Source organism: Panthera leo, chromosome B1 (genome assembly GCF_018350215.1).
Source record: "Panthera leo isolate Ple1 chromosome B1, P.leo_Ple1_pat1.1, whole genome shotgun sequence".
In the NCBI taxonomy this organism is placed as follows: domain Eukaryota; kingdom Metazoa; phylum Chordata; class Mammalia; order Carnivora; family Felidae; genus Panthera; species Panthera leo.
This window is the reverse complement of record NC_056682.1, coordinates 201618057-201641942: the sequence shown is the minus strand read 5'-3', so window position 1 is coordinate 201641942 and position 23886 is coordinate 201618057. Positions and strand designations below refer to the sequence as shown.

At 62.3% G+C, this 23886-nt stretch overlaps 1 protein-coding gene across 2 annotated transcripts in view; it reads right to left on the bottom strand.

The window, feature by feature from the left end:
* Positions 1-1611: 1611 nt before the first annotated feature.
* The window catches only part of HTRA3 (HtrA serine peptidase 3), a 30789-nt gene continuing 8514 nt past the window's right edge, over positions 1612-23886 (bottom strand). The window contains exons 2-9 of one of the 2 annotated variants that reach the window (XM_042934068.1): positions 21195-21294; positions 18214-18436; positions 15543-15737; positions 14894-14926; positions 13526-13640; positions 4861-4909; positions 4310-4405; positions 1612-2707 (exon numbers count right to left, since the gene is read on the bottom strand). In XM_042934068.1, the coding sequence (XP_042790002.1) occupies positions 2542-2707; positions 4310-4405; positions 4861-4909; positions 13526-13640; positions 14894-14926; positions 15543-15737; positions 18214-18436; positions 21195-21294 (977 nt within the window). In that variant the 3' untranslated portion in view covers positions 1612-2541. Of the gene's footprint in view, positions 2708-4309; positions 4406-4860; positions 4910-13525; positions 13641-14893; positions 14927-15542; positions 15738-18213; positions 18437-21194; positions 21300-23886 lie in introns of both variants that reach the window. The other variant, XM_042934069.1, reaches the window with a different exon arrangement.

Here is a 23886-nt window from a genome sequence, read left to right as displayed (position 1 = left end):
GGCTGCAGCTGGAGGAGTGTGAGGGAAGCCAGCCCCTCGCAGCTGGGGGCCGGGGGCAGGCTGGGCGGCTGGAGGGGGATAGAGGGCCCCAAGGCCGCAGGGCCCACCCTCGCTGCACAGCCCCCAGCACCAGGGGAGAAAGTGGCCTCCTTGGATGCAGCAGCACAGGGGTCGGGGCCCCAGCAGGGTCCGCCAGACGGGGGCAAGGGCAAGACCACAGCGCAGGCCCGGCTGACGCCTGAGCCCAGAGAGCCCCACATCCCGCCTCCCGCTTCACCGGCGGACCACCTGAGGCCGGGGGTGGCTCTTGCCAGACAGCAGGCTGGTGGCGGGGAGTGACGAGGTGTGAAGTGACATTTGGGGGCACTTTTGAGGCCAGACCCCGAGGCAGGAGCCTCCCACGTGGCATTTAATCCAGTGTTTACTATGGCACAGCAGGTGCCGACCGGCCGAGCCCGGCTCCTCTCTGGGCACCACCGCCTTGCTGCTCCCCGCATCTGCCCCCCGCCTCCCTCCCCTCCAAAGTCAAGGGTTTCCTGCGGCGGTGGTGGGGAAAGGGGCGATGCTGACGGTTGGGGCGCCACTGATGTCCTCGGAGGCCACGCTCAGGGGGCCCGATCCATCCCAGGGGCGAAGTCCCCCCAAATGCCCAAGGTCCCCGACAGCAGGGGCTGCAGCCCCGCCCACGACCGCCACCACCTGTGAGGTCTCCTGCAGCCGCAAGGGACGGTTCTGGGCTCACCGTCGGCGCAGCTGCCTGCGGCCCTCTGCCCCTCGGCCGGAGGGTTTTCTCCAGCTCTGCGGACAACAGCTCAGCCCCACACAGTGCACCGCGCCCCCCCCCCCCCCCTCCGCACGGCGCAGGGACCCAATTCCCCTCAGGGCAGACCCAGGGCCCCGGTGCGGCCCGGGTGTGGGGAGCGGCGCTCAGTTCACAAGGTAACCGGAGCCCCGGGATTGCAAAACCGGGGTGCTGAACCAGACACGGCGCCCTCGTCAAAGCTGCTCGCGGCAGTTTCTGGTCCTTCTGCTGAGTGCCCTGTGGTCTGATCCCCGCCAGCTCCTGGTGTGCCTGGGTGTCCTGTGCATCCCTCTAGGTACCAAACAGAATCCCGGCCGCTGCCACGGCCATCTGAGGCCACCCTCTAGACCTGCCCCGTGGCGGGAGGGGGGGGCCGGGTCACTGAAACACGGGCCTGTCCAGCCCCAGGCTCCCAGAGCTGGAAAGGGCTCGAGGCCCCGCGGTTGTCCAGCCGCCCTCAGGGAAGGTGGCCGGTGCTCACGCGGCTGCCCAGAGGCAGACCCTGCCCCCTGCGAGGCTGGGACCGGCGGGGTCTCCATCGCCCCGGGCTTTGCGGCCCAGAACCCAGGCCCGGCCCCCTCCCGCTCAGACCTGCTGGGCGCCCCTCCCCCTCCCCCTGGTGCCCCCTACTTGCTACCCTGGGTGAGCTCCTGCCTCTCGGTCTCTTCCCGCCTCGCCCCGCCATCGCTGGCGTCAGGACCGGAGGCAGGAACAGCTGTGGCTGGGGCCGGGGGTCGGGGGAAGGGCTGCCCTGGGCGCCCCTGCCGGCCAAGGACCATGTGCTTGTAAACTTTAATTTTCATACAGTAGAGAAACACACAGTACAAGCAACATGGGGAATCCATTGTACAGCAAAGGCCACCGATGCACCTCAGAACACACGCGCGCCCCTCCCCCCCACAACCTGCCACCTGCCGCTTCAGGGCCGACTGCCCCACGCAGAACGGCACAGGGGAGGAGGAACCAGCTCGGTCCTTGGAACCCCAACCCCCGTCAAGGGGCTTCCTCTGCCCGCCGTCCCAAGGCCACCTCCAGGAGGACAAGCGGCCTTCCAGAGGGTGTCAGGTGCTCTCTGCTCCCGGCCAGTCTCTCTCCTGCCACAGGGCTTGGCTGGGAAGCCAGGGCGCCTCTGCTCGGCACCTGCTGTGGGCCGGTGCTTGACTCCCCGAGTCAGACGCGGCCGCCCCCCAGGGCCTCCAGGCTGGCGGGGTCACAGCCCTGGTCATTCAGTGTGGTGGGCACTGTGGTGTTCAGTGGGGGGGGATGGGAGGCATTCCTTGCGGAGGATGGGCTCGGGGACCGACCTGAGCAGGTGAGTCGGAGGGGACGGAGGGGTAGGAGTAGGTTGGACGTTTGGACACAGGTATGGACAGGTGTCGAGGCAGGGGTGTAGGGCAGAAGGTGGGGGCTGCAGGGGACTCCAGAGGAGTGTTCTAGATATCCCGGGCACTTGGAGGGTGGCCCTCAGGAGCATCTGTACGCGGGGGACATCCGGCTGCCCCCGTGGCACTGTGATGAGGGAGTCGACCCCCCGAAGGCTGAGAGGCAGGTCCCTGGCCAAGCCCTGCCCGCGGCACTGCCCCTGGACAGCCAGGAGGAGGGCTCTGGCTCTGCTGAGGACCGTCCGTGGTCCTTCGTCCCGACCCCGTGGGAGGCAGCGGCTCCGGACGGGACCTCTCGGCTGGCACCTGTCCTGGGCCGCAGGCTCTGGCACTCGGCGACGTGGGGAGAGCTCCCCCTCACAGGACCACCTCGGGCGCGATGCTGAACAGGAGGTCATCATTCCCCCGACGCACCTCCAGAAGCAGAGGGGACTCCGTCAGGACGGCCTCCTGCAGCTCGCTCGAGTCCGCCAGCGGGCGCCCGTTGACCTTGACGATGATGTCGCCATCTTGGATGCCCCCCCTGCCGACGGAGAGACACCCGGTCACCGCACATCCCTGCGAGGCCAGGACCCCGCTCGGGGGACGATCTGGTTGCACAGCAGCGGTTGAAGAAACACCACTTCCGCAGGTGAGAACAGCACCCTGACTGCGGGGTTCCTACCCCAGTTGAAAACCAACGTCCTACGAGGGCCAGGGCTGTGTCGGCCTGCTTCTTCTACACGTTAGGAGGGCTGGGTCCAAGTGTGGCCTGCCGCCTTCCTAGCTGGGCTGCCTCAGGCCAGGCACTCGGGCCCTTTGAGCCTCAGCTTCTACACCTGCAGCCCTATGTGGGGACACGCTTTGCAAATTGCGAGGTCCAGGCCGCGGTGAGGGTTGACTAAGAAGGTGCGTATGGAACGCTGATTCACGCCGCGGCCTCGGCCATCGGCAGCCACCATGGCTCCTGGTCCCACCGCTCTGGCCCTGAGGGCGGCCGCCTGCTGAAACCCTGAATAAGGGGCCTGAGCTGGGTGCTGACTCTTTGCCTTCACGGATCTGCGTTCTAACAACTTGTCCTGCAGGCCGGCTGCAGACCGAGCGCGTGTGCCGGGGGCCCGTGTCCTCCCGCACAGGCAACACGGCACATGCAAGAGGAAGGGGGTCCTGGTGGGGTGAAGGGGCCCCGCAGGGCTGGAGGCCCGCCTGCCTGGTTCCTCTCCACTCCACTGCCTGCCCTCGAGTCCCACGGCCCTTGAGCTCGATCTCCAGCTGTGCGAATTACCGTTTAGACCACTGACGAATGCAGCCCACCCTCCAACAGCGGAGACCTGGGGCAAAGGAGGGAAGGGGCTCGTCAGAGCCCCTCTGGGCCTGGATCGGCCCACAAGCGTGCCGGGCCCGTGCCTCACCGGCTGTCTCAGCTCATGGTGTTGGGAACAGTCAGTCTTTCCCAGCACTCGGTGGTCTCAAAGGAAACGGGGCTTTATCTCATCTGAGCTTGACCAAGACTCCTCAGGGGACAAAGAGTGGGCTGAATCGTGTCCATCTTGCAGACAAGGAAGGAGGCCCAGGCTGGCGGGAGTCAGGCCGGCATGGGGTTTGAGCTCTGGGGGGGTCTCTACTGCTCTGTCTCCCCAGACCCAAAGGAAAGGACATTCTGGGGGCGCCTAAGGGGCTCAGTCGGCTGAGGGTCCGACTTCAGCTTAGGTCATGATCGCACGGGTCGTGGGTTCAAGCCCCGCGTCGGGCTCTGTGCTGACAGCTCAGAGCCTGGAGCCCGCTTCGGATTCTGTCTCCCTCTCTGCCCCTCCCCTGCTTCCACTCTGTATCTCTCTCTCTCTCTCTCAAAACAAATCAATGTAAAATGACAATAAAAATAAAAATAAAAGGAAAGGATATTCTGAATCAAGGACGGTGACTGCCAATGCCCCAAGGAGAACTTCATCTTTCCAGCCTGCCCCTGGCTTAGACGACAAGCCAGAATCCCACCTGCCACATCCATGCCATATCACGTGCCAGGGGGCTCAAGGTCGTACAAGGTCACCGAGGCGAGCCCACCCTCGGCCTCATGCCCACCCAACCCCACCCACCAGGATGTCTGCTGGCCCCGTCCAGCCTTCCTGCCTCCTGTAGGGCAGCCTACCTCTGAGAAGGTGAGTTTGGAACGACCTCCTGCACGTAGATCCCACTGCTGACCGATGGGAAGTCTGGGTCGCTGGCCTTCAGTTCTTCCAGCAAACTGAAAAGGCAGTTCCGCGGTTAAGGCACGTCTGCCCCCATCCTCACGTGGGGGCGGCTACAGCCCCCAAACCCCTGGAGCCCCCCAGAAGCTGGGAGAGGCAAAGAAGGACTCTCCCCGCAGAGCTTTCGGTGGGAGCACAACCCTGCTGATGCCCTGATTTGGGACTACTGGCCTCCAGAAGTGTGAGAGAAGGAAGTTTGTGGTGATTTGCTACGGTAACCACAGAGGCTTCCTGGAGGAGGCAGCACCTGAAGGGAACCTGAGGGAGCTGAGGAAACCTATGGGACAAAGGGGGAAACGGCATTGCAGGCAGAGGGACTGGCCTGAGCCCAGGCCTGGGAGCACGAGTGCGTCTGGCCCACGGGAACACCTGCAGGCAGCCAGGCATGGCTGGACAGGGTCTGGGAGGAGGAGAGAGGGGCAGCGGGAATGCATCATCCTTAGACACTCACCTCGGGGTGATGGTCCGCATCCGTATGCCGATGAAACGCTTCTTCCAGTCTGGGGACAAATCATGACAAGACTCCGTTAAAGCCTCTGTGAAAACCTCTGCCTTCTCTGAGGGGCCATGTGGGGACTAAATTTCCCCCAGGAGCCAAAAAAGCAGCGGGAGTCATTTGTGTAGTCACAGGCCTAGAGCTGCTTCTCTCCTCTAGGCTGCTCTTGAAGGGCTGGGAGATGTCCTGCCTCGTCTGGTGGCTTCATGCCCACCCCCGCCCTTAGGACCCACACACCCATATCAGTTCCCACATCTGCTCTGTCGTGAGACCTACACCCAAACCCTGGTGGACATTGGGGCTCTCCTCTCCAGCCTTATCTCCCAGATTTCCCAGCCTTGCCTGCTCAGATCTGAACTTGTCACCTTCTCCTGCCTTCCCCATAAATGATAATATTAGCCAATAATGCCCAGTGAGCACTAGCCACATGCCAGGCCCTCTGTTTAGAGCATTATACACACAACTTCCCCCTGGCTGCTCCAGCCTGTGACCTAGAAGGTGTCCTAGACCCAGAAATAACATTTACCTGTCTTGAACCATAAAATATGTCTCAGTACATTTTAAAATGTCCTATCATAAAAACATGCTCTCTGACCACAGCAGAATTAAAGAAGTCTCCAAGAACTTAGAAACGAAATAACATACTTCTGAACAACCCGTTTTCAAAGAAGAAGTCAAACAGGAAACTAGAAAGGATTCTAAACTAAATAAAAATGGCAAAACGATGTATCAAAACTTGTGAGATGCAGGTAAAGCAGTATGTGGAGGGCAATGAATAGCACCAAAGTGCCCATATCAAAAAAGAAAAGGGTTTCACATCAATGACCTTAGCTTTCACCTTAAGAGCTAGAAAAAGAAGATCAGATGAAACCCAATGTAAGCAGAAGAAAGGAAATACCAAAGATTGGAAATCCGTGAAGTAGAAAATAGAAATATAACAGAGAAGATAAAACTTTAAGCTTTCAGCCACACTGATCAACCAAAAAATGAAAAAAAAGGACAAAGGAAAAGAGAAGATAATTATCCTCACCAGGACTGCAAGAGGTGACATCACCACGGATCCTACAGGCATTAAAAGGGTCATAAGACATAACGATGAATAACTTGATGCCAATACTTTCGATGACCCAGACAAAATGCACACGTTTCTTTAAGTTTCCAAACTGCCAAATCTCACTCATGAAGCAGCAGACAACCACGTAACCTCACCTCTATTGTTAAAAACTGAATTTGTAGTTAAAACTCTTCCCACAAAGAAAACTTCAGGCCCAGGTGGTCCCACGGGAAAATTCTACTAAATGTTTAGGAAGGAAATAGCATCGACTCTGCACAAACTCTTGTAGAACACTGAAAATGAGCAAATACTTCTGGGATGTCGTGATTTATAACGAGAAATACGTATTTTGATGTTCGTTTGTGGTTCCCAGCACACACCCCCTAACACTTTTGTAATTCCTGTGATAAAGGCTCCGGGGACATCTTTTGCTGTCAGATCCTGAAATGGTGACAGTGACAAATGTGAGATGGGTTTCTTCTGTTACCTACACCACAAGCCCCTTGCAACCACTCCTGAGTATATGTTAGTGAGTGATTTTGAGAAGCCCCTAAGGAAGGGGCTGGTTGCTAGGGAAACCTACCCATGTGGCCAAGGGTCAAACTTTCAGCCCCGACTCCCAACCTGCCTCTGGGGAGAGGTGAGGGGCTGGAGGATGACATAATCACCATGGCGGGGATGTACCCAATCATGCCAACACCATGAAGCCTCCGTTCAAGCCCGAGAGGGTGGGTGGGAGAGCTTCCCAGTTGGTGATTCCTCGGAAGTACTCTGTGCCTCTCCCCAGACCTGCCCTGTGCGTCTCTTCCATTGTTCCTGAGTTACTCCCCTTTATACATAAAATGGTCATCTAGGAAGTAACTGTTTTCCTGAGCTCTGTGAGCCGCTCTAGCAAATGATCCAACCCGAGGAGGGGCCATGAGAACCCCCAGTCTATAGCCGGTGGGTCAGAAGCACAGGTGATAGCCTGCACTTCTGCTTGGCATCTGACTTGGGGGGCGGTCTTGTATGACCTTGACTGTGGGGTCTGACACTATCTCCAGGCAGACAGTGTCAGGCTCAGGGGAGAACAACAGGACAGCTAGCTGGCTTTGGGAAGCCCCTCGCATTTGGTCCCCAGGGTGTCAGGAGTGACGCAGTGTCGTGGCAGAGAACTGAGGACAGATAAGAGGCACGGGAGGGGAGTTTTTCCTAAACAACTTCCCAACTATCATCCCGATACTAAAACCAGAAAACTAGACCCACACCCCTCTGGAAGACGGCTGCAAAAACCCTGTAGACATTTTCAGCGAACCAAATCCAACAATATGGAAAAAAGGATAATACCTCATGAGTAAGGGAGCTTTATCCCAGGAATACAGGGATGGTTCAACGCTCAAAACTCAGCCAACACAATTTGCCACATTAACAGACTCAAAACGAAGACTGCCGTCTCCAAAGGTCTAGAAAAAGTGTCTGACAAAATCTTCTAGCATCTGTGCCTTCGAAAACCCACGAATGGAAGGGAATTTTTTCCACCTGGGGCGGGACACCTGCGAGAGACCTTGAATGAGCATTCTGCTCACTGGTAGAAGACTAGAGACGTCTCTCCAAGGTCAGGAACAACGCAAGGACATCCTCTCTCACCACTTTTATTCAGTGTCTTATGCAGGCTCTGGCCAGACAAGAACAAAAGAAAAGGCATCCGGACTGAAAGAGAGAGGCAAAAACTGCCTCTATCCACAGACTGCAGAATAATCTGTGTAGAAGATCAGATGAGGACACCTGGGTGGCTCAGTCGGTTAAGCATCTGACTTCCGCTCAGCCCATCAGCCCATGATCTCACAGTTCGTAAGTTCTGGGGGAGGAATTGACAAGCTGATTCTAAAATCCATACGGAGGGGCGCCTGGGTGGCTCAGACGGTTAAGCATCCGATTCTTGGTTTTGGCTCAGGTCAGGGTCTCACGGTTTTGTGAGTTCGAATCCCATACCTGGTTCTGTGCTGACAGCGTGGAGCCTGCTTGGGATTCTCTCTCTCTGCCCCTCCCCTGCTCATGCTGCTCTCTGTCTCTCTCAAAATAAATAAACTTAAAAAAATAAATAAAATCCACATGAAAATGCAAAGGATCCAGAAAAACCAGACCGACTTTGGAGGCGGGACAGATTGGGAGGGCTGACGTTGCCTGACCTGAGGACACTGCAGAGCTGCGGAAATCAGGACGGACAGACGGACAAGTGGGGCAAGACGGGCTCATTTTTTTTTTTTTTTTGACAAAGGAGCAGTTTAGGGGAGAAAAATACACAGTGCCGGAACAACAGACTATCCAAAACAAAAACAAACAAAAAAGAACGTTGATTCATACTTTGCGCTATTAAAAAAATTAATTCAAAATACACCATCGTCCTGAGTCTAAGACCTCAAAAAGTAAACTGCTAGGGGCACCTGGAGGGCTCTGTCAGTTAGGCATCTGACTTCAGCTCAGGTCAGGATCTCACGGTTCCTGGGTTCGAGCCCCGCATCGGGCTCTGTGCTGACAGCTCAGAGCCTGGAGCCCGCTTCCGATTCTGTGTCTCCCTCCCTGCCCCTCCCCCACTCACACTCTGTCTCTCTCTGTCTATTGAAAATGAATGAACGTTAAAAATTTTTAAAATAAATAAAAAATAAAAGAAAGTAAACTGCTAGAGAAAAAGGTAGGAGAAAATATTCCTGGCCTTTGGTTAGCAAAGATTTCCTACATACAACACCACATGCACGATCCATTTAAAAAACTTTGTTAAATGAGACGTCATAAAAATTCACAAAAGTTCTCTTTTAGACACCATTTAGGGAATGAAAAGTGAGGCCACGGGAGGAAACATCTGCAGCTCGTCTCTGACGAAGGCTCCTATCCATAATGCTCTCAAAACCTGCTAAGGACACAGACAACCCAATCTTTTTAAGTGGGCAAAATATCTAAACAGATTTTTCTGCACAGAAGATGGATGGACGGGACCAGGTGGCTCCGGGTGAGGGGAGGTCAGAGCGGGGGGCAGGGGGGGTGCGGCAGGGCTGGGCCCACGGGTGTGCAGTCTGGGCGGCTTGGGTGTTCACCCCCAGCAGGTGCAGAGGTGCAGCCCTGTCCCCCACCAGGCAGCCGCCATCGCGTTTGAGTCCTTGGTCACAACCCCACTCGGCACCCAGCCGGGAGCCAGCGGGCCCAGCCCCACGCGGCTTCTCCAGAAACACAGGCGGTGGGGTGGGGGGCGGTGCGGGGTGGCCTGACTGGGTCCCTTTGTCTCCTCCTTCGCCGGGACGTCACCTAAATGCAAGGGTCCCGCGTGGCGCTGGGGACACGGAGGTGGGCTGGAGGTCCTGGCTCTGTGTCTTGCTAAATACGTCGTGCAGCCACTTTGGACCCAGGTGAGGCGACAGTCAGTGCAGGAAACGAAACACAGCGGGGGGGGTGGGGAGGGAGGACTTCGGGTCCCGAGTGCTCCCCGTGGGGAGACAGGCAGCTCCCCACACCCCCGGCGTGCTCGTGTGGCCAGACGACGCACTGAGAGCGGTCGGCTGCAGGGCACGTGAACGTCACCTCGGCATGAAAACCAGCCAAGCCACGGAGAAGCGCGGGCTGGGGCTTCGCGGGCACCAGGGCTGATCCCTGAGGTGCCCCCTGAACCCGCGTCCCGGCAAAGGCCCCTCTGCCCCAGCTCCAAGTTCAAGCCTCGCCGGGGACCCCACCTCTTCTCCCCTGCAGCTGCCGCACCCCAGCCAGGCCGCCAGGAAGGCAGCGGGGCCCCTCGTGGTTCCCCGCGGTGGACCCCCCGCCCGGCACCCGCGGCTGCCTGCCAGCCCGCGCCCCTCTCTGCACCCCTCTCCCGGCCCTCTGCCGGCCTCCCTACTCTGACGTCACGGCGTAGACTGGCGCTCCCGTGCCCCTCCCCCCCTCCCCCCGCCCCAGCTAGAACAGAAGCTCGTGGCCAGAACGCGTGTATTTGGCTCACAGCCCCCCCCAGGGGCCGCGGCTCCGCGAACATTCGCAGTCGTCACCTCTGCTCCGAGACCCACCCTGCAGCCCAGAAAGCGGACTGACGGTCCCAGCCACGGAGCTGGGAGAGCGCCCAGCTCAGGTTCCAGGGACGCTAAAGCCTGCGGCACCTTGAAGAAGCGACAATGGGTTCCAGGGCGCAGGCCCCGCCCGCCAACCCCCTGCTCCTGCCTCCTGCTGCCTCCCCGTCTATTGCACGCGGTGCCCCGAGTCAGCCTGTGACCGTGCGGCCGGGGAACGTGCACGGCAGTGCCCACCCCCAGCGCCTCCCTGCACCTCTCCCCGGTTGCACGGGACACAGAGACCCCTGGGGCCGGAGGTGAGCGACGTTTCCACTCCCCGGGCTCGACTGAGCACTGAGGATCCACCTTCCACAGTTCCCAGGGGGGCGGACACTCCAGCCAAGCAGCCCTGGGGGTGCACGCAAGTCCCAAGGCTGGCTGAACCCCCAAACCCTCGCGAGCCCCGAAGCTGAGACAGGACCAGGAAGTGCTCCTTGACATCTCCCGAATTGAACTTAAGGATGGTCTGTTTTAAAGAACTTTGGATTATACTCTGGTTTCTCTTCAGATCGTATAAATCTTTCGCCTTTCAAAGAACTTTAGATTAACTGGGTTTACGTATTTTTGAAACTTTTATTAAGGAAAAAAAAAAGCAAGAGTGAACACGTCAAGCTCAAAGGTTTTAAATTATAGATTCAGTCACCCCGCTAAGAATTACCGGGCCCTTTGATTAGTCCACATGTCCTAGGGGAGGTGACAGCTCTGGGGGCAGGGGATGACTGTTTCCCAGGCTGTCCGGGGGACGGTCACAACAAAGGAATGAACCCCGGTGGCCCCCGGCGGGCTCTGGCCCGAGAGCGGAGAGGAACACAGCAAGAAGCGAGGAGACACCACCATCCAGTTTCCCGGAACAGTCACCTGACAACTCAACCTGCACCACGAGCAGACCCACCGATTTCCAGGAGGCAGCCAAGGCCAAAGGCACCGCTGGGGCAGACGGCAGTTACGCCAGGGACACTCGGCTACTAGGGAAAGGACCAAGGCTGTGACAGCTACGAAGGCGAAGCCCTGGGCTAAGTCCTGAGCTCCCCAGCAGCCAAGGAGTAAAGGGCTCCAAAGGGTTAGATGGCCCCCTGTCTAAGAGAAGAGGCCGTCAGCCGCTCTAGGGAAGGCCGGCTCTGCCCTGGCTCCAGGCCGTCTTCACACAAGGGCCCCCGATGAACCAAACGGTGTTCTCGCTCGAGAGGAGCTCTTCAGGTGACCAGCCCTCACGGCACCGGTCGCGGCTGCACTGGGTTCCGAGCGCTCGGCTGCTGGGACCGTTGGGGACGGGGCAGGCACGAAGAGGCCCCCTGCTCTCAGCGAACTGCTGGTGAGGGGGCTGGGAGGAGACAGGGGAGCAGTCTGAAGGTGGGAGTGGCGGGGGGGAGGCCTGGGCGGCGAGCAGGTGGGCGCGGGAGACAAAACGGCGGGAGGGAGGTGCTCACTTGGGCTAAAATGAAAGGCAGGAGGGTCGAGGCCGCCAGGAAAGCTCCTGAGATCAGGAGACACGACCCTACTTTGGAGAACAGCCGTGGCCACCAACTGTAAGAAGGCGCTTGGCAGGCCCTCACTGGGGAGTCACCTGTGCCTGGCCAAGGCCCGCACCGGGTGGATGCCCCTGGCTGTCCAGAAGCGGGCAGGGGAGGCTGGGCATCCCTGTGTGGATGGGGATGGAGAGAAGGGGCTGAGAGAACATGACTTCCAAGGATCAGGGGCTTGGGCACCACCGCTTTGGAGTCGAGGCTACCTTCCTGGGCAGTCGACCCGACCAGCAGACTGAAAGGGGCAGTGTGTGGGGATGGGTGGGTGGGAGGAAGGAAAGGAGGGAGGGAGAGATGGAGGGAGGGAGGAAGGAAAGGAGGGAGGGAGGGAGGAAGGAAAGGAGGGAGGGAGGAAGGGAGGAAGGAAAGGAGGGAGGAAGGGAGGGATGAAGGGAGGAAGGAAAGGAGGGAGGGAGGAAGGGAGGACGGAAAGGAGGGAGGGAGGAAGGGAGGAAGGGGAGGGAGGGAGGAAGGAAAGGAGGGAGGGAGGGAGAAAGAAAGGAAGACAGGAAGGAAGGAAGAGAGGAAGGAAGGGAGAGAGGAAGGAAGGAAGGAAGGAGGGAAGGAAAGAAGGAAAGAAGGGAGGGAGGAAGGAAGGAAGAAAGGAAGGAAGGAAGAGAGGAAGGGAGGGAGAGAGGAAGGAAGGAAGGGAGAGAGGAAGGAAGGGAGAGAGGAAGGAAGGAAGGAAGGAAGGAAGGAAGGAAAGGAGGGAGGGAGGGAGGGAGGAAGGAAAGGAGGGAGGAAGGGAGGGAGGAAGGGAGGAAGGAAAGGAGGGAGGGAGGAAGGGAGGAAGGGGAGGGAGGGAGGAAGGAAAGGAGGGAGGGAGGGAGGAAGGGAGAGAGGAAGGAAGGGAGAGAGGAAGGAAAGGAGGGAGGGAGGGAGAAAGAAAGGAAGACAGGAAGGAAGGAAGAGAGGAAGGAAGGGAGAGAGGAAGGAAGGAAGGAAGGAAGGGAGGAAGGAAAGAAGGGAGGGAGGAAGGAAGGAAGGAAGGAAGAAGGGAAGGAAGGAAGAGAGGAAGGGAGGGAGAGAGGGAGGAAGGAAGGAAGGAAGGGAGAGGAAGGAAAGGAGAGAGGGAGGAAGGAAGGAAGGGAGAGAGGAAGGAAGGGAGAGAGGGAGGAAGAGGAAGGAAGGAAGGGAGGGAGGAAGGAAGGAAGGGAGGGAGGAAGGAAAGAAGGGAGGGAGGAAGGAAGGGAGAGAGGAAGGGAGGGAGAGAGGAAGGAAGGAAGGAAGGAAGGAAGGAAGGAAGGAAGGAAGGGAGAGAGGAAGGAAGGAAGGAAGGGAGAGAGGAAGGAAGGGAGAGAGGAAGGAAGGAAGGAAGGAAGGAAGGAAGGAAGGAAGGAAAGGAGGGAGAGAGGGAGGGAGGAAGGAAAGGAGGGAGGGAGGAAGGGAAGAAGGAAAAGAGGGAGGGAGGGAGGAAGGGAGGAAGGGGAGGGAGGGAGGAAGGAAAGGATGACAGGAAGAAAGGAAGAGAGGAAGGGAGGGAGAGAGGGAGAGAGGGAGAGAGGAAGGAAGGAAGGAAGGAAGGAAGGAAAGAAGGAAGAGAAGAAGGAAGGAAGGGAGGAAGGAAGGAAGAAAGGAAGGAAGGGGAGGGAGGGAGGAAGGGAGGGAGGGAGAAAGGAAGGAAGGAAGGAGGGAAGGAAAGAAGGAAAGAAGGGAGGGAGGAAAGAAGAAAGGAAGGAAGGAAGGAAGAGAGGAAGGGAGGGAGGGAGGGAGGACAGACGGACGAGTCTGCAGCCGCCCAGAGAAGTGGAGCCTGGGGAGCCCAGGTGGCTGGAGGCGGGTGGCGGGTGGTGGGTGGGAGACGCAGCCAGAAGGGGACAGTCTCGCGTGGTGGGGGTTGCACGTGGACAAGAAGCACGGGGCGGGGGGGACAGAGAAGGAGGCCGTGGCTGAGCGGGCGGGGGCCCCAGGGCGCCGGGGGACGGCTCGGCAGGCCGGCGTCCCTGCCCCGGCACCCCCGGGTGGCACCGTACCTTTGGCGTGCCTGTCCTGGAACTCCGTGAGGAAGCGTGTGATGCGGTCCGAGGGGATGGCGAAGGAGATGCCGGCCGCAACCTTGAGCGTGTTGATGCCGATGACCTCTCCGTCCTGTGCGGGGCCGTCCGAGGGGGCGGTCACCCGGGGAGCCCGAGCCCCGTGGCCGCCGCCCGGCTCCCGTGGCCGACCGGCCGTCACCGCCCCCGAGGGGCTCCCGGAAGCTGTCCGGGAAAGGCGCTCCGGGGTTCGCCTCCGGGCCAGGGACCCCCCACCTCTCCCTCCAAGCCGGACCCCTCCTCTCCCTCGCCAGAGAGTGTCGGTACGGGAGCTCGCGGTCCGCCCCGCGAGGAGGACACCCCCAGCAGCATCCCGGGAGCCCAGACGGGGGGGTGATGAGGCGTACGCGCCCCTCTCTGCCTTCCTTCTAGAAGCGCGGCTGGGGGCGTGAGGTCGGGGCGGCTCCCGGCATCACCCGCCCCCTCTGCACCCTGGGAGCTGGCCTCCCCCGCCGCCCCCACCCTGCACCCCTCGAGGCTGCAGCCGGGGCCCCGGACACACCTCGCTCTTGACACCCTCCCGGGAAGGCACTCCTCTCCATACCCAGCACGCACCCCTGCGCCGGCTTTTCTGGCCCCCAGCCTGAAGCCCACCCGCACGACTTTCTCGAACACCAGTGCTGCGGCCTTCGTCCCGCTGAGCGTCTGACCCCTCCCGCTCGTGCCGTGCTGCTCCCCGGACTATCTTTCCCCTGCACGTCCCTCTCAACCCCAGACCCTCGGTCTCCACGGTGCAAGTTAGATGCTCCCTCCTCCAGGAAGCCCTCCCTGCCTGCATCCCTGCAGGGCCCCCTCACTGCTCCTCACGTCACACTTGCCCACAGGAGCGCCCCAGGACGGGAGGGCGTCCAACAATTCTCAGGGCCCAGAGCCGGACTGATTTCTGAACTGAACTTTGGGTTGATTCTGGAAATCTCCCCTGGGATGGGAATGAGCCTGACTCTGGGGCCCAGGGCAGACCTGGGGCGGGGGTGACCCAACAGGGCTGGGACGGAAGGAGGACGCGCCCACACCCTCGCACGTAAACGCAAGGATGGGGGGCCCAGAGCCGTGACCGGCCGTGACCTGTGTCTCCCCTGCCCCAGGTCCTTGATGGGCATGTGGTCCCCGCCTGGCTGCTGTTCTGGGTCACCCTTACTCAGCATCCCTGGGGGCTTGGGGGGCTGGGCAACAGGCACTTGGGGTCATGCCCTCCCCCGGGGCCCCCAGCCCAGCCAGCGGGTGCGAAGACTCAAGGCACATCTTCGAGGTCCCATCCCCGCCTCGGGGCCGTGCTGCCACGTGAGTGGAGGACGTGGGGACACTCACCAGGTTCACCAGGGGTCCCCCGGAGTTCCCGTACTGCAAGGGAGGAAACGAGACGTTAGCTGAGCCCTGAGCCCCTCGCGGGTTCCTGAAGCTCTGTCTCCCGAGCCCTCACTGTTAACCGGCACAGAAGACGGGCACTCGGATTTTACCCCCAGCAGCATCGAAAGGCCTCACTCCTGCCCCCATTTCACAGGTAAGAAGGCTGAGGCCCCGGAGGCCACGTGGACGCCGTCTGGCCTGGGCCGGAGCCCTCTGCGCACGCCGCACGCCTCCAGATTCGCCTCACGGGGTACAGTTCTTCCCCACCCGCCTCGAGGGGTCTCTGCAAAGACTAACATTTCCAGAAGAGCCCGAACCACGGCAAACCAGAGAGGTGGGTGTGGGGCGCCTGGGCAGAGCGCGCCGTGAGCCCCCCGCCCCCCCGATTCGGTAGCAACACTGAGGACGAGAAAAGCGAGGCCGACAGGGTGAGTGGCTCGGGCGCGGCTACGCCTCTGCGTCCCCCAAGGGCTGGCCCGGGTCGGGAATGAAGCCGCCGACTCCCAGGGCGGGCCTGGCGCCCGCGTGCAGAAGTCACAGGGAGTCCAGGCCCCGCTCAGCGTATAGAAGGACCTTTCTAGCACGCGGGCCGGGCGACACGAGGACTCACGTTGATGATGGCGTCTGTCTGGATATAGTCCATGTCTGAGTCCCGGAGGCCCAGCTCCTTGCCGTCCCGCTGGGCCGTGCTGACGATGCCCGTGGTCACCGTGTTCTGCAGGGCAAACGGACTGCCGATGGCCACCACAAACTCGCCGGGCCGCAGGTCTGCCGAGTGGCCCAGCAGCAGGGCCGGGAGCTTCTTCTGCGGGGGGGGACACGGGGAGGGAGGCTCAGCTGTCTGCCCTGGGTGACACTGGAGCCAGATCAAGGCCGGGACGGTCCCAGGAGGGCCGGGGCGGCTGGAGAGACCCATCGGGGGTGAAGGCCGAGGCAAGCTGCCAACTCAGACGGAGGCCGGGCTGGCCTCCAGCCGACCCGTAGCAGGAGAGACCCGGGCTGGAGTCCTTGGAACAGCGCCTCAGCCGCACCAGTGACCACGGGGGTCCCCAGGTGGGCTGCAGGGGTCACACACAGGGAGGAGGCCCACGGGGTCCGGCTGGGCACAGCCTCTGAGGTCATCGAGCTCAGTGGTTCGTTCGGTGGCCACAGGTCCCTCTGAAAGCCTGACAGGGGCTACGAATGCCGTCAAAAATGCATCACACACAGACTGGTGCCTAGGACTGCAGGGGCCCTGGAGCCCTAGTTTTGGAACCCTTGATCCAGCTCAACCAGATCTCCCAATGTAGACGCACAGGGAAACTGAGGCCCAGAGCGGCGAGGTGACTCAGCCAAGCTCTGCCATCACCCCCTGCCCACGGAGACGCCTGCCCACTCCAGTTTCACGTGCAGCCAGCCCGTCTGTCTGTCTGAGTCCACGGCTGGGCCGGCAGCTCTGAGGGCCAGCCGTGTTGGGGTCGCCTCCGTGTTCCGGAAGCTGCAGGAGACACGCTCAGAGGGGGTGCTCCTGAGCGGGCTTAAGGTGCCCAAGTGCGCACAGTGGCAAACGTGGAATCCACGGCGGCCGAGGCCCCGTCGCCAGCACCTCCGTGAATCTGGGGGTCCGGTGTCGCACCCCTTACGTCCGAGGCCACCACCGGGGAGGGGCACTGCTTCTGGGGGCTCCCGGGGGACGGCAGTCATTTGCAGACACAAAGCTTTACGAGAAGGTGCCGGCGACCGTCCTGTCCCGATCGCGGGGGGCCTCCCTCTAGCTCTGGACAAGGACCCCACACCTCGGACCCTCTGAGCACCCGGTTGTGTGTGGTCACTCCCCTTTCCTCCCTGGCAGTGGCCTCCTCTTTCTGCTCTAGCCACCATGCCACTTAAGGTCTTCTGTCCCAGGGCAGCTCCCAGTACAAACGGGGGGACCTGTGGACGGGGGTGAGGCGAGCCGGCAGGGCTCCACTCGGCCCTTCCTCACCTGCCCGCGTGGCCACGGGGCCGAATTCCCCCCAAGGCTGGGGGGGCCACCACACGTGGGACCCAGGGGCTGAGGCAGCTCCCGCTGGGAGGTCGTGCAGGCCTTACTAAAGTCCACCAGCCCCTGGGGCCACGGACGGCTGCTGTGTGTGCCCCTCGGGATTGTGTCGCGGCGCCTGGAACAGGAGAGACCCGGCGACCGCCAGACCGGCGGTCCAGTCTGGCTCTGCGCCACCCTGTGGGGGTCCGCGGCAGGGGCTGCACCCTGTGGCCCTCGGGCCAAATGCAGCGTGCTGCCTGTTTCTGTTTTGTAAATAAAGTTTTATGGGGACACGGCCACGGGCTCGTGTGGCCTGTGGTGGCTGCGTCGTTGAGAGGCGTCCCCAGAGGGCCCGGACCCCACAAAGCCTCGAAGTGCTTACTATCTGGAGCTTCACCGAAGACGTCTGCCAGCCTCTGTCTTTGAGCACACCCCGTGCCCCGCCCCAGCCTCAGTTTCCCCATCTTTAGAACGGAGGTGGTGGCCCCGGGCTCAGTAACTGCCGTGGGGAAGGGTCCCCATTGGGATAAGCCTCTCCTCCTCCCTGGATCGGGCGAGAAGGAGCCTCCTCACAGAAGATTCATCATCACCAAAACCACACACTTTCATTCAGAAAGAGCAGAAGCGGGATTCCAAGTCAGCCAAGCCAGACTCACCAGCACAGACAGCCGCCTGGTCACCGGCCTCACGGCAGGGGCAGGCTGCCCTCACCGAGAGTCACGACCACAACACCGGACGTGCCCTGCCCCGGCTTAGTGACTTAACCTCTCTGACCTCAGTGTCCCCTCGGAAGCAGCAGGACACCGACGCCCCTTCTGTCAAGGGCGGTGGGGCGCAGGCACAGTGCCAGCCCCTGGCGGTGACGCGGGACGGCTGTGGCCCCGCTGTGGGCCCCGCCTGGCCAGCTGGGGGGACGGGATGTGGAGGGACCGGGGCGTGTGTCCCAGAGCTCCAGGCCAGGTCCCGTCAGCCCCACGGGGGAAGCTGCATGTCCTGGAGTGAGCCGGGAGGGACGCAGGCAGCGTCCCTGGGCCTTGGAGGACGCCCCTCCGCGAATGACTTGGGGGCACATCGCTGGCTGGCGGGCGGCGGCCCGGCTCTGCTCGCACACGGCAGCTCAGGAGGCAGGGGCGGGGGGTCTGGAGACCCCGGTTCTAGGCTGGCCCGCCCCCTGGCTGGGCCTCGGTTCCTCCGAGCGTCCCACAGGGAGGTCGGGCCGAGGCGTCTCCGAGCGCTGGGGCCCGGGAAGGCGCCCCCGCCCCGCCCGCCGCCCACTCACCTTGGGGTGGATCTGGATGGTGGCGATGTCCGACTTCTTGTCGATGTCTTTGATGGTGGCCTCGTACGTGTCTCCGTTCTGCAGCTGCACCTTGAGCTGCTGCCGGCCCGAGACGGCATTGGAGGTGGACACCACGTGGGCGTTGGTGACGATCAGGCCGGCCTCCGACATGATGAAGCCCGAGCCGCTGGACAGGGGCACATTGCGGCCAAACAGGGGGTGTCTGCGGGGAGCGAGCACGGGCGTGGGGGGGGGGGTGGTCAGGGCGGGCGGGGGCCCGCTGGAGGGGAGCGGAGCCCCGTGTGGGGTAAGAGAACGCGGTTCGGGGCCCCCCACCCCCACCCCGCCCTCAGGCCCAGCCCTGCCACCTTCGGCTGCGGCCTTGGCCGGCTCACTTAACGCCGGGCCCTCTTCACGGCCTCAAGGGGGGGCGGTGACCTCTGACTTGCAGTCTGCCGGGAAGGCACGCGAGGCCCACGCCTGGCAGGCCTGTTAGGACAGGCGGGCACAGAGCTGGAGCCAGACAGGCCGGCACTCTAATCTCAGGGCCGTCCCGCTCATTACCTGCCTGGCCGTGGGCAGGCCTCAGTCTCCCCAGCTAGGAAATGGGGCATCTACCCTGCTGGGTGTGACGCCTGTTGTCCAAAGCGCCTGGGGGCAGGAAGCCACTCAACAAACAGGGCTGGGGGACAGCGCAGCAGGTGCCGGGGTCCCCGGGGGGGTACTTCTCCGCGGAGGGGCAGATGGGACCGTGCAGGGAAGGCGCAGTGCTGGGGCGGTCGCGTTCCCACCCCGCCCGGTCCCTCCCCTGCCCCGCACCTGCCCCGAAGCCCCAGACTGCGTGACAGGCAGTGCTGGTGGCAGACTCTGCTCCATGATGACACCAGGTGTCATCCTTCCGGGGACTCAGGGGGCGGAGGGGACAGCGGACGGTGCAGGGCGCGGTGTGTGCTCAGACACAAGCAGACAGAGGCCGGGGCCCGGCCTCTGTCTCCGTGAACAGGAGCAAACGGTCAGAGGTCAGAGTTCCCCGATGTGTGACCACGCCCAGCCGCCCGCAGGGCCAAGAGGGAACCATGGCCGCGGCTCAGGACCCTCTCTGGGGCGGGTCGCCTCTGGGACCCCCGAGGGGCCTGGACGGGGCAGGAGAGAAGGAACTCGAGGGTGGGGGCTGTCTCAGGGAAGTGAGGGTTGCACAAGACCCACCTCGGCGGGCAGGACCGGTGACCAGAGCCAAGGCCACCGGGCACCCCGAGCCAGACTCCCCGAGTGATTTAATGCTCACGACCACCCTACACGGTAGGAGGCCTTCAGTTTGCGGGTGGGGAAACTGAGGCCCAGGACTTGAACTACTTCTCTGGGTCAGGCAGGCAAAGGGCAGAGCAGGGGTTTGAAGCAGGCAGCCTGGGCACTCGGCCCCAGGGGGACCACGGGATCTGACCACTCACACGGGCCGTTGCCCCCGCCCCCCAGCTCCGTGTGGCCCTGGGCGAGGGCTGCACCTGGCCACACCCCTGCACCCACGGCTAGGGTCTGGCGCTTGTCTGCTGGAGGGGCCCGAGGCGGGCCCGAGGCAGCCCCGGGGCCTCCCCGCCCAGGCCGGGGTCACAGCCAAGGCTCCCAAGCTTGATGAGCATCTCATCTGCGTCTGGGATCTTGCCCGCTCGGTCTCGTCCACCCACCCACCCACCCACCCACGTGGACATCAGCCTCGGAGGCTGATGTGGCAATGGCATTGCCACCTGGCCAGACTGGGCTACAGTCAGCAATTGGCTGGCTCGAAGCCTGGTGCCCGGAGCCTTCTGGAAATACACGGTCCTCGTCTGAGCCACTGGCAAGGCCAGGGACATACCACTTAGCGTGTCCAGTTATAATTTCCTCAATGATATGTCTCAGGGTCTGGAGGTTGCAGAAAGGGCAGTAAGGGGTCAGCTCTGGGGTCTGAGAGACCTGGGGTGAAACCCCGACTTGGCACTCAGCCGCTCTGTGAGCTCAGAGAAGTTTCCAGGCCTCTGCTCCACACCCAGAAAATGGGAACATCAAAGCTTAGCTTCTGGGGCTCAGCCCTGAGTGACAGCAGTCTGTCGGGGTACAGTCTCAGTCAGCACTGAGGGGCGGGCCCCCCGGGCCTGACTCTTGGGGTGACTCCTGTGAGTGCCCGGCTGTCTCCACTAAGAGGTGGGCATTCACCAGGGCTGTTTAGGCAGATGCAGGCAAAGCAGCCGAGGGGGCTCGGAGCACACGGCAGGTGTCCAGGGATACTGCTCTTCCGACAGTGAGCTCATGCCCTTGGTGGCTTGCCACGTGGAGCACCATCAGGGGTGAGCCTCCAGAGATGGGGGGCAGTGACGTCCAGGAGCGAGGTCTCCCCCTGGGCAAGCTCCACGCCCAGGGAGCAGGGAGCCCCGTGCTGGGGCCAGGAATCGGGGCGTGGGGGATTCTGCCCACCCCCAGGGACCGGGGGCCACCCGGTCCTCTGTGCCTCGGTGTTGGCATAATGGCACCGGCCGGCCTCCACCCCTCGGGACAGCGCTGCTGGGGAACGGGGCTCTGGCCCTGCATGCCTCATCTGGGCCGTCTGGAGGCCCCCTCCCACACAGGGGCCACGAGGTTAAGACAAGGAAGAGGAACCCTGAACGCGAGACGTCGACTGTCAGCGTCTTCTCTCTGGGGAGCACAGGACGCCCCGGGAGACCTCAGGACTGCCCTGAGCCATCAGCCGTCGGGGCCCCGGAGCTTCCCAGAAGCAGCTCTGACAGTCTCAGGGCCACCAGAGCCGACATCGCGGTGCGCCTGCTTACCACGCCCTGGCGCTGTGAGGTCGGTATCTGCCCCCGCCTTGGCGGGGAGACCAGAGTCAGGGGCCGCCCTCCCCAAGGGCGCCAGGTGTCGGGGAGGTCTGCCGGACCCCACGTGCGCTCGGCTTCGACCGCCCCCGTGCTAGAACGGGGGTGGGGGGTGCCCGGGAGGGGTTCGCACACCTCAGGAAGAGCTCTATGTGGACCACGGCCGGTGCGATCTTCTCCACCACGTCCGCGATGAAGTTGAACTTGTACCTCGGGCTGGTCAGCTGGTGGAGACCTGCGCTGGCAGGAACAACCAGGCGCATTAATGAGGCCCAGACACCGCCAGCGGTGCCCCGAACCCCCCCCCCCGGGAGGAAGCTCCAGCGAGGACCCCCCCCCCCCCCGAGGCTCAGAGCCCCTCAGGGATGCCCGACACTCAGCCCGGTGACACCCAGATATTTGGGAGGGGGCTCCCTCGTCCCAAGAATGGTTACTGTGGAGTCTCCTCACTGGACGCGATACCACCGGGCGGGCCGGGAGGCTCAGAGATGTCAGGACACTTATCCTGGGCTGCAAAGCAGTGACGGGACACTTGAGCCAGACCCGAGCCAGCCCCCTGGGCCCTCACCCTTTCTCTCATCCAGAGCAATGCCCTGGCGTGAGGCCACCGTCCCCTCCCCCGCCGGCTCTGGCCCGTCCTCCGGCCCGTGCTAGTGCCGTGATCGGGCAAGGTGACAGCAGAGGTCCCCGGCCATCCCTTCGGAGCTGCCCCGGTCTGGCCCTGGGGTGGCCCCCTCCCAGGCCCCGCGGGACTCCGGATGTCTGCGTCGCCACGGCCCCCCATCCAACTTGGCCGGACCCCAGTCCGACTTTCCAGGCGGTTCATGAACCCCCTGGAACCCTTGCCGGCTCAGATTTCTGCTGCTGTCAGCAGTGGGGGCCGCCGCCTGCCGGGACCGCAGGCCTGAGGGATGTGGGTGGCACCGGGCCCACACCCCTTCGGTCTCCCTGCTCGGGCATGTGCTGAGCTCTCTCCGGTCGCAGCCAGAGACTGGCGGTACCTGGAACCGGGCCCGCCCAGCACTGCTTGTAAGCGGCTCCCCGAATGAGCCGAGTGCTGGGAGTCCCGCAGGCCGGGCTTGGCTGGGCAGCCCCACTTCCGGCTGTGTGGCTTCAGGCAAATCACTCACCCTCTCTGGGCCTTGACTCCTAGTCTGAAAATGAGGCTGAAGGTGCCCCCCCTCCCCCCGACCTGTGGGAACCGGGTACGGATGTGACTTGTGAGCCTAACCCTGCACCCCGGGACTGGTGTTGGCGAGCAAAGAGGGCTCGGCCCGTGAAGTCCAGTTCTGGGAGGTGAGGGGTCATCAGGGTTGAGTGAGAATCCGGAGTTTTCCGTTTTGCCCAGAGGGACAGGAGGTAAGGCGAGTGCAGCCATCATCGGTGTTGCATAAACATCTGGGGCAAATGCAGGGCTCTCCACACCCCGACTCGTCTCCCCACGTCCAGGAGGCGGCCAGGGCGGGGGGCACTGCCCCCATCTTAAAGGTGGGAAAACCGTGGCTCCCTGAGCTCAGTCCTCTTGCCTGGAGATGCGTCTCTAGTTAGAGAAGGCAGGTTCTGAGCGCAGGCCGAGGGCTCTCCTCCTTAGGGGTCCCGAGTGTCCGTTATGCCTGAACCGGAGAGAGCTTCCCTCGGGGTCCAAGGTCAGAGGTGGGGAGGAGCCACCCCTCCCCCCGCCAGTTCTGTGATGTCTGCCTCTCAGCCAGGCAGTGGGCGCTGGACAGGGGGGCCCAGGCCACCGTGGTCAGCCTGAATCAAAGGCTGCCTGTCCAGGGTGGTCAGAGCCTGCCGGCCACCGCGAGGCCCCTCACCCATCAAAATGCAGGCGGCCAGGGGCTACCCGGCCTGGGAGCCCTCTTCCTCCGGGTGGCAAAACCCTCAGAGGGGCGGGGTGTAAGGCTCAGAGCTCACATTAACGGGGGCCCCGGGGCAGGGCCCACTGTGGGCCAGGGTTCCTTCCACGCTCCCAGTACGCCGTCGCGGTCAGAGTCTGTATCTCCACGCGGGATGGCTAAGTCTCCTTGATGCTCTGCGACCGAGGCCGCCAGTCAGCTGGGGGGGCTGAGCCCAGCTCTGCCCTCTCCACCTCGAGGCAACCCCCCTGGGAGCCCACGTCATACTCTGGCCTCCGGGCACAGGGAAGGAAACCAGCCACAGAGTCTGCGGCCCTGTCCAGGTTCCAGTCTCTGACGAGACGTTCCTGGCCGGGCAGTTCCTGTGCCCTGGGGACCTCAGAGGACCCCGACCCCAGGCCCTTGTCTCTTCCACCGGATGGGCGTTTGGCAGGGTCTGCCGGGTTTCCCCGGCCGAGGCTCGCGCCCACCGTGCTCTGCTGGGGCGGCCAGTCCCCGAGGGCCCAGTCAAGGGTCACCCTCTCCCTGCTGTGTAACCTGTTGGGCCATTTACCCCCAGTCTCTGCTTCATCACCCACCGTTCTGCGCCTCACCTGCACAGACCATTCCCCACTTCCCCCCGCAGGACGCGCCAGCTTGTCCCGGGCACAACTCCAGTGCCGTCTCCTCCAGGCAGTCCCCCGGCAGGCTCCTTCCAGCCAGCATGAGTCTCTCCCTCCTGGGGTTCCCAGTGTAATGCCCCACCCACGGCCCTGCCTCTCATGCGGGGTATGTTCAAGCCACACTGGCCGAGCGCCTCTGTGTGCACCTGAGTTCAGGCGAGTCGGGCACAGCACAGTGTGACGGGGGATGGGGCACAGAAAAGCCCAGAGGTGCCCCAATCCGGGTCCCAGGGACTTCAGAGCCTGAGTCCTCCCTGACCCAGAGCCTGGGGCACCCCTCCGAGACTCCTGGGTCAGCCAGCTGATGAC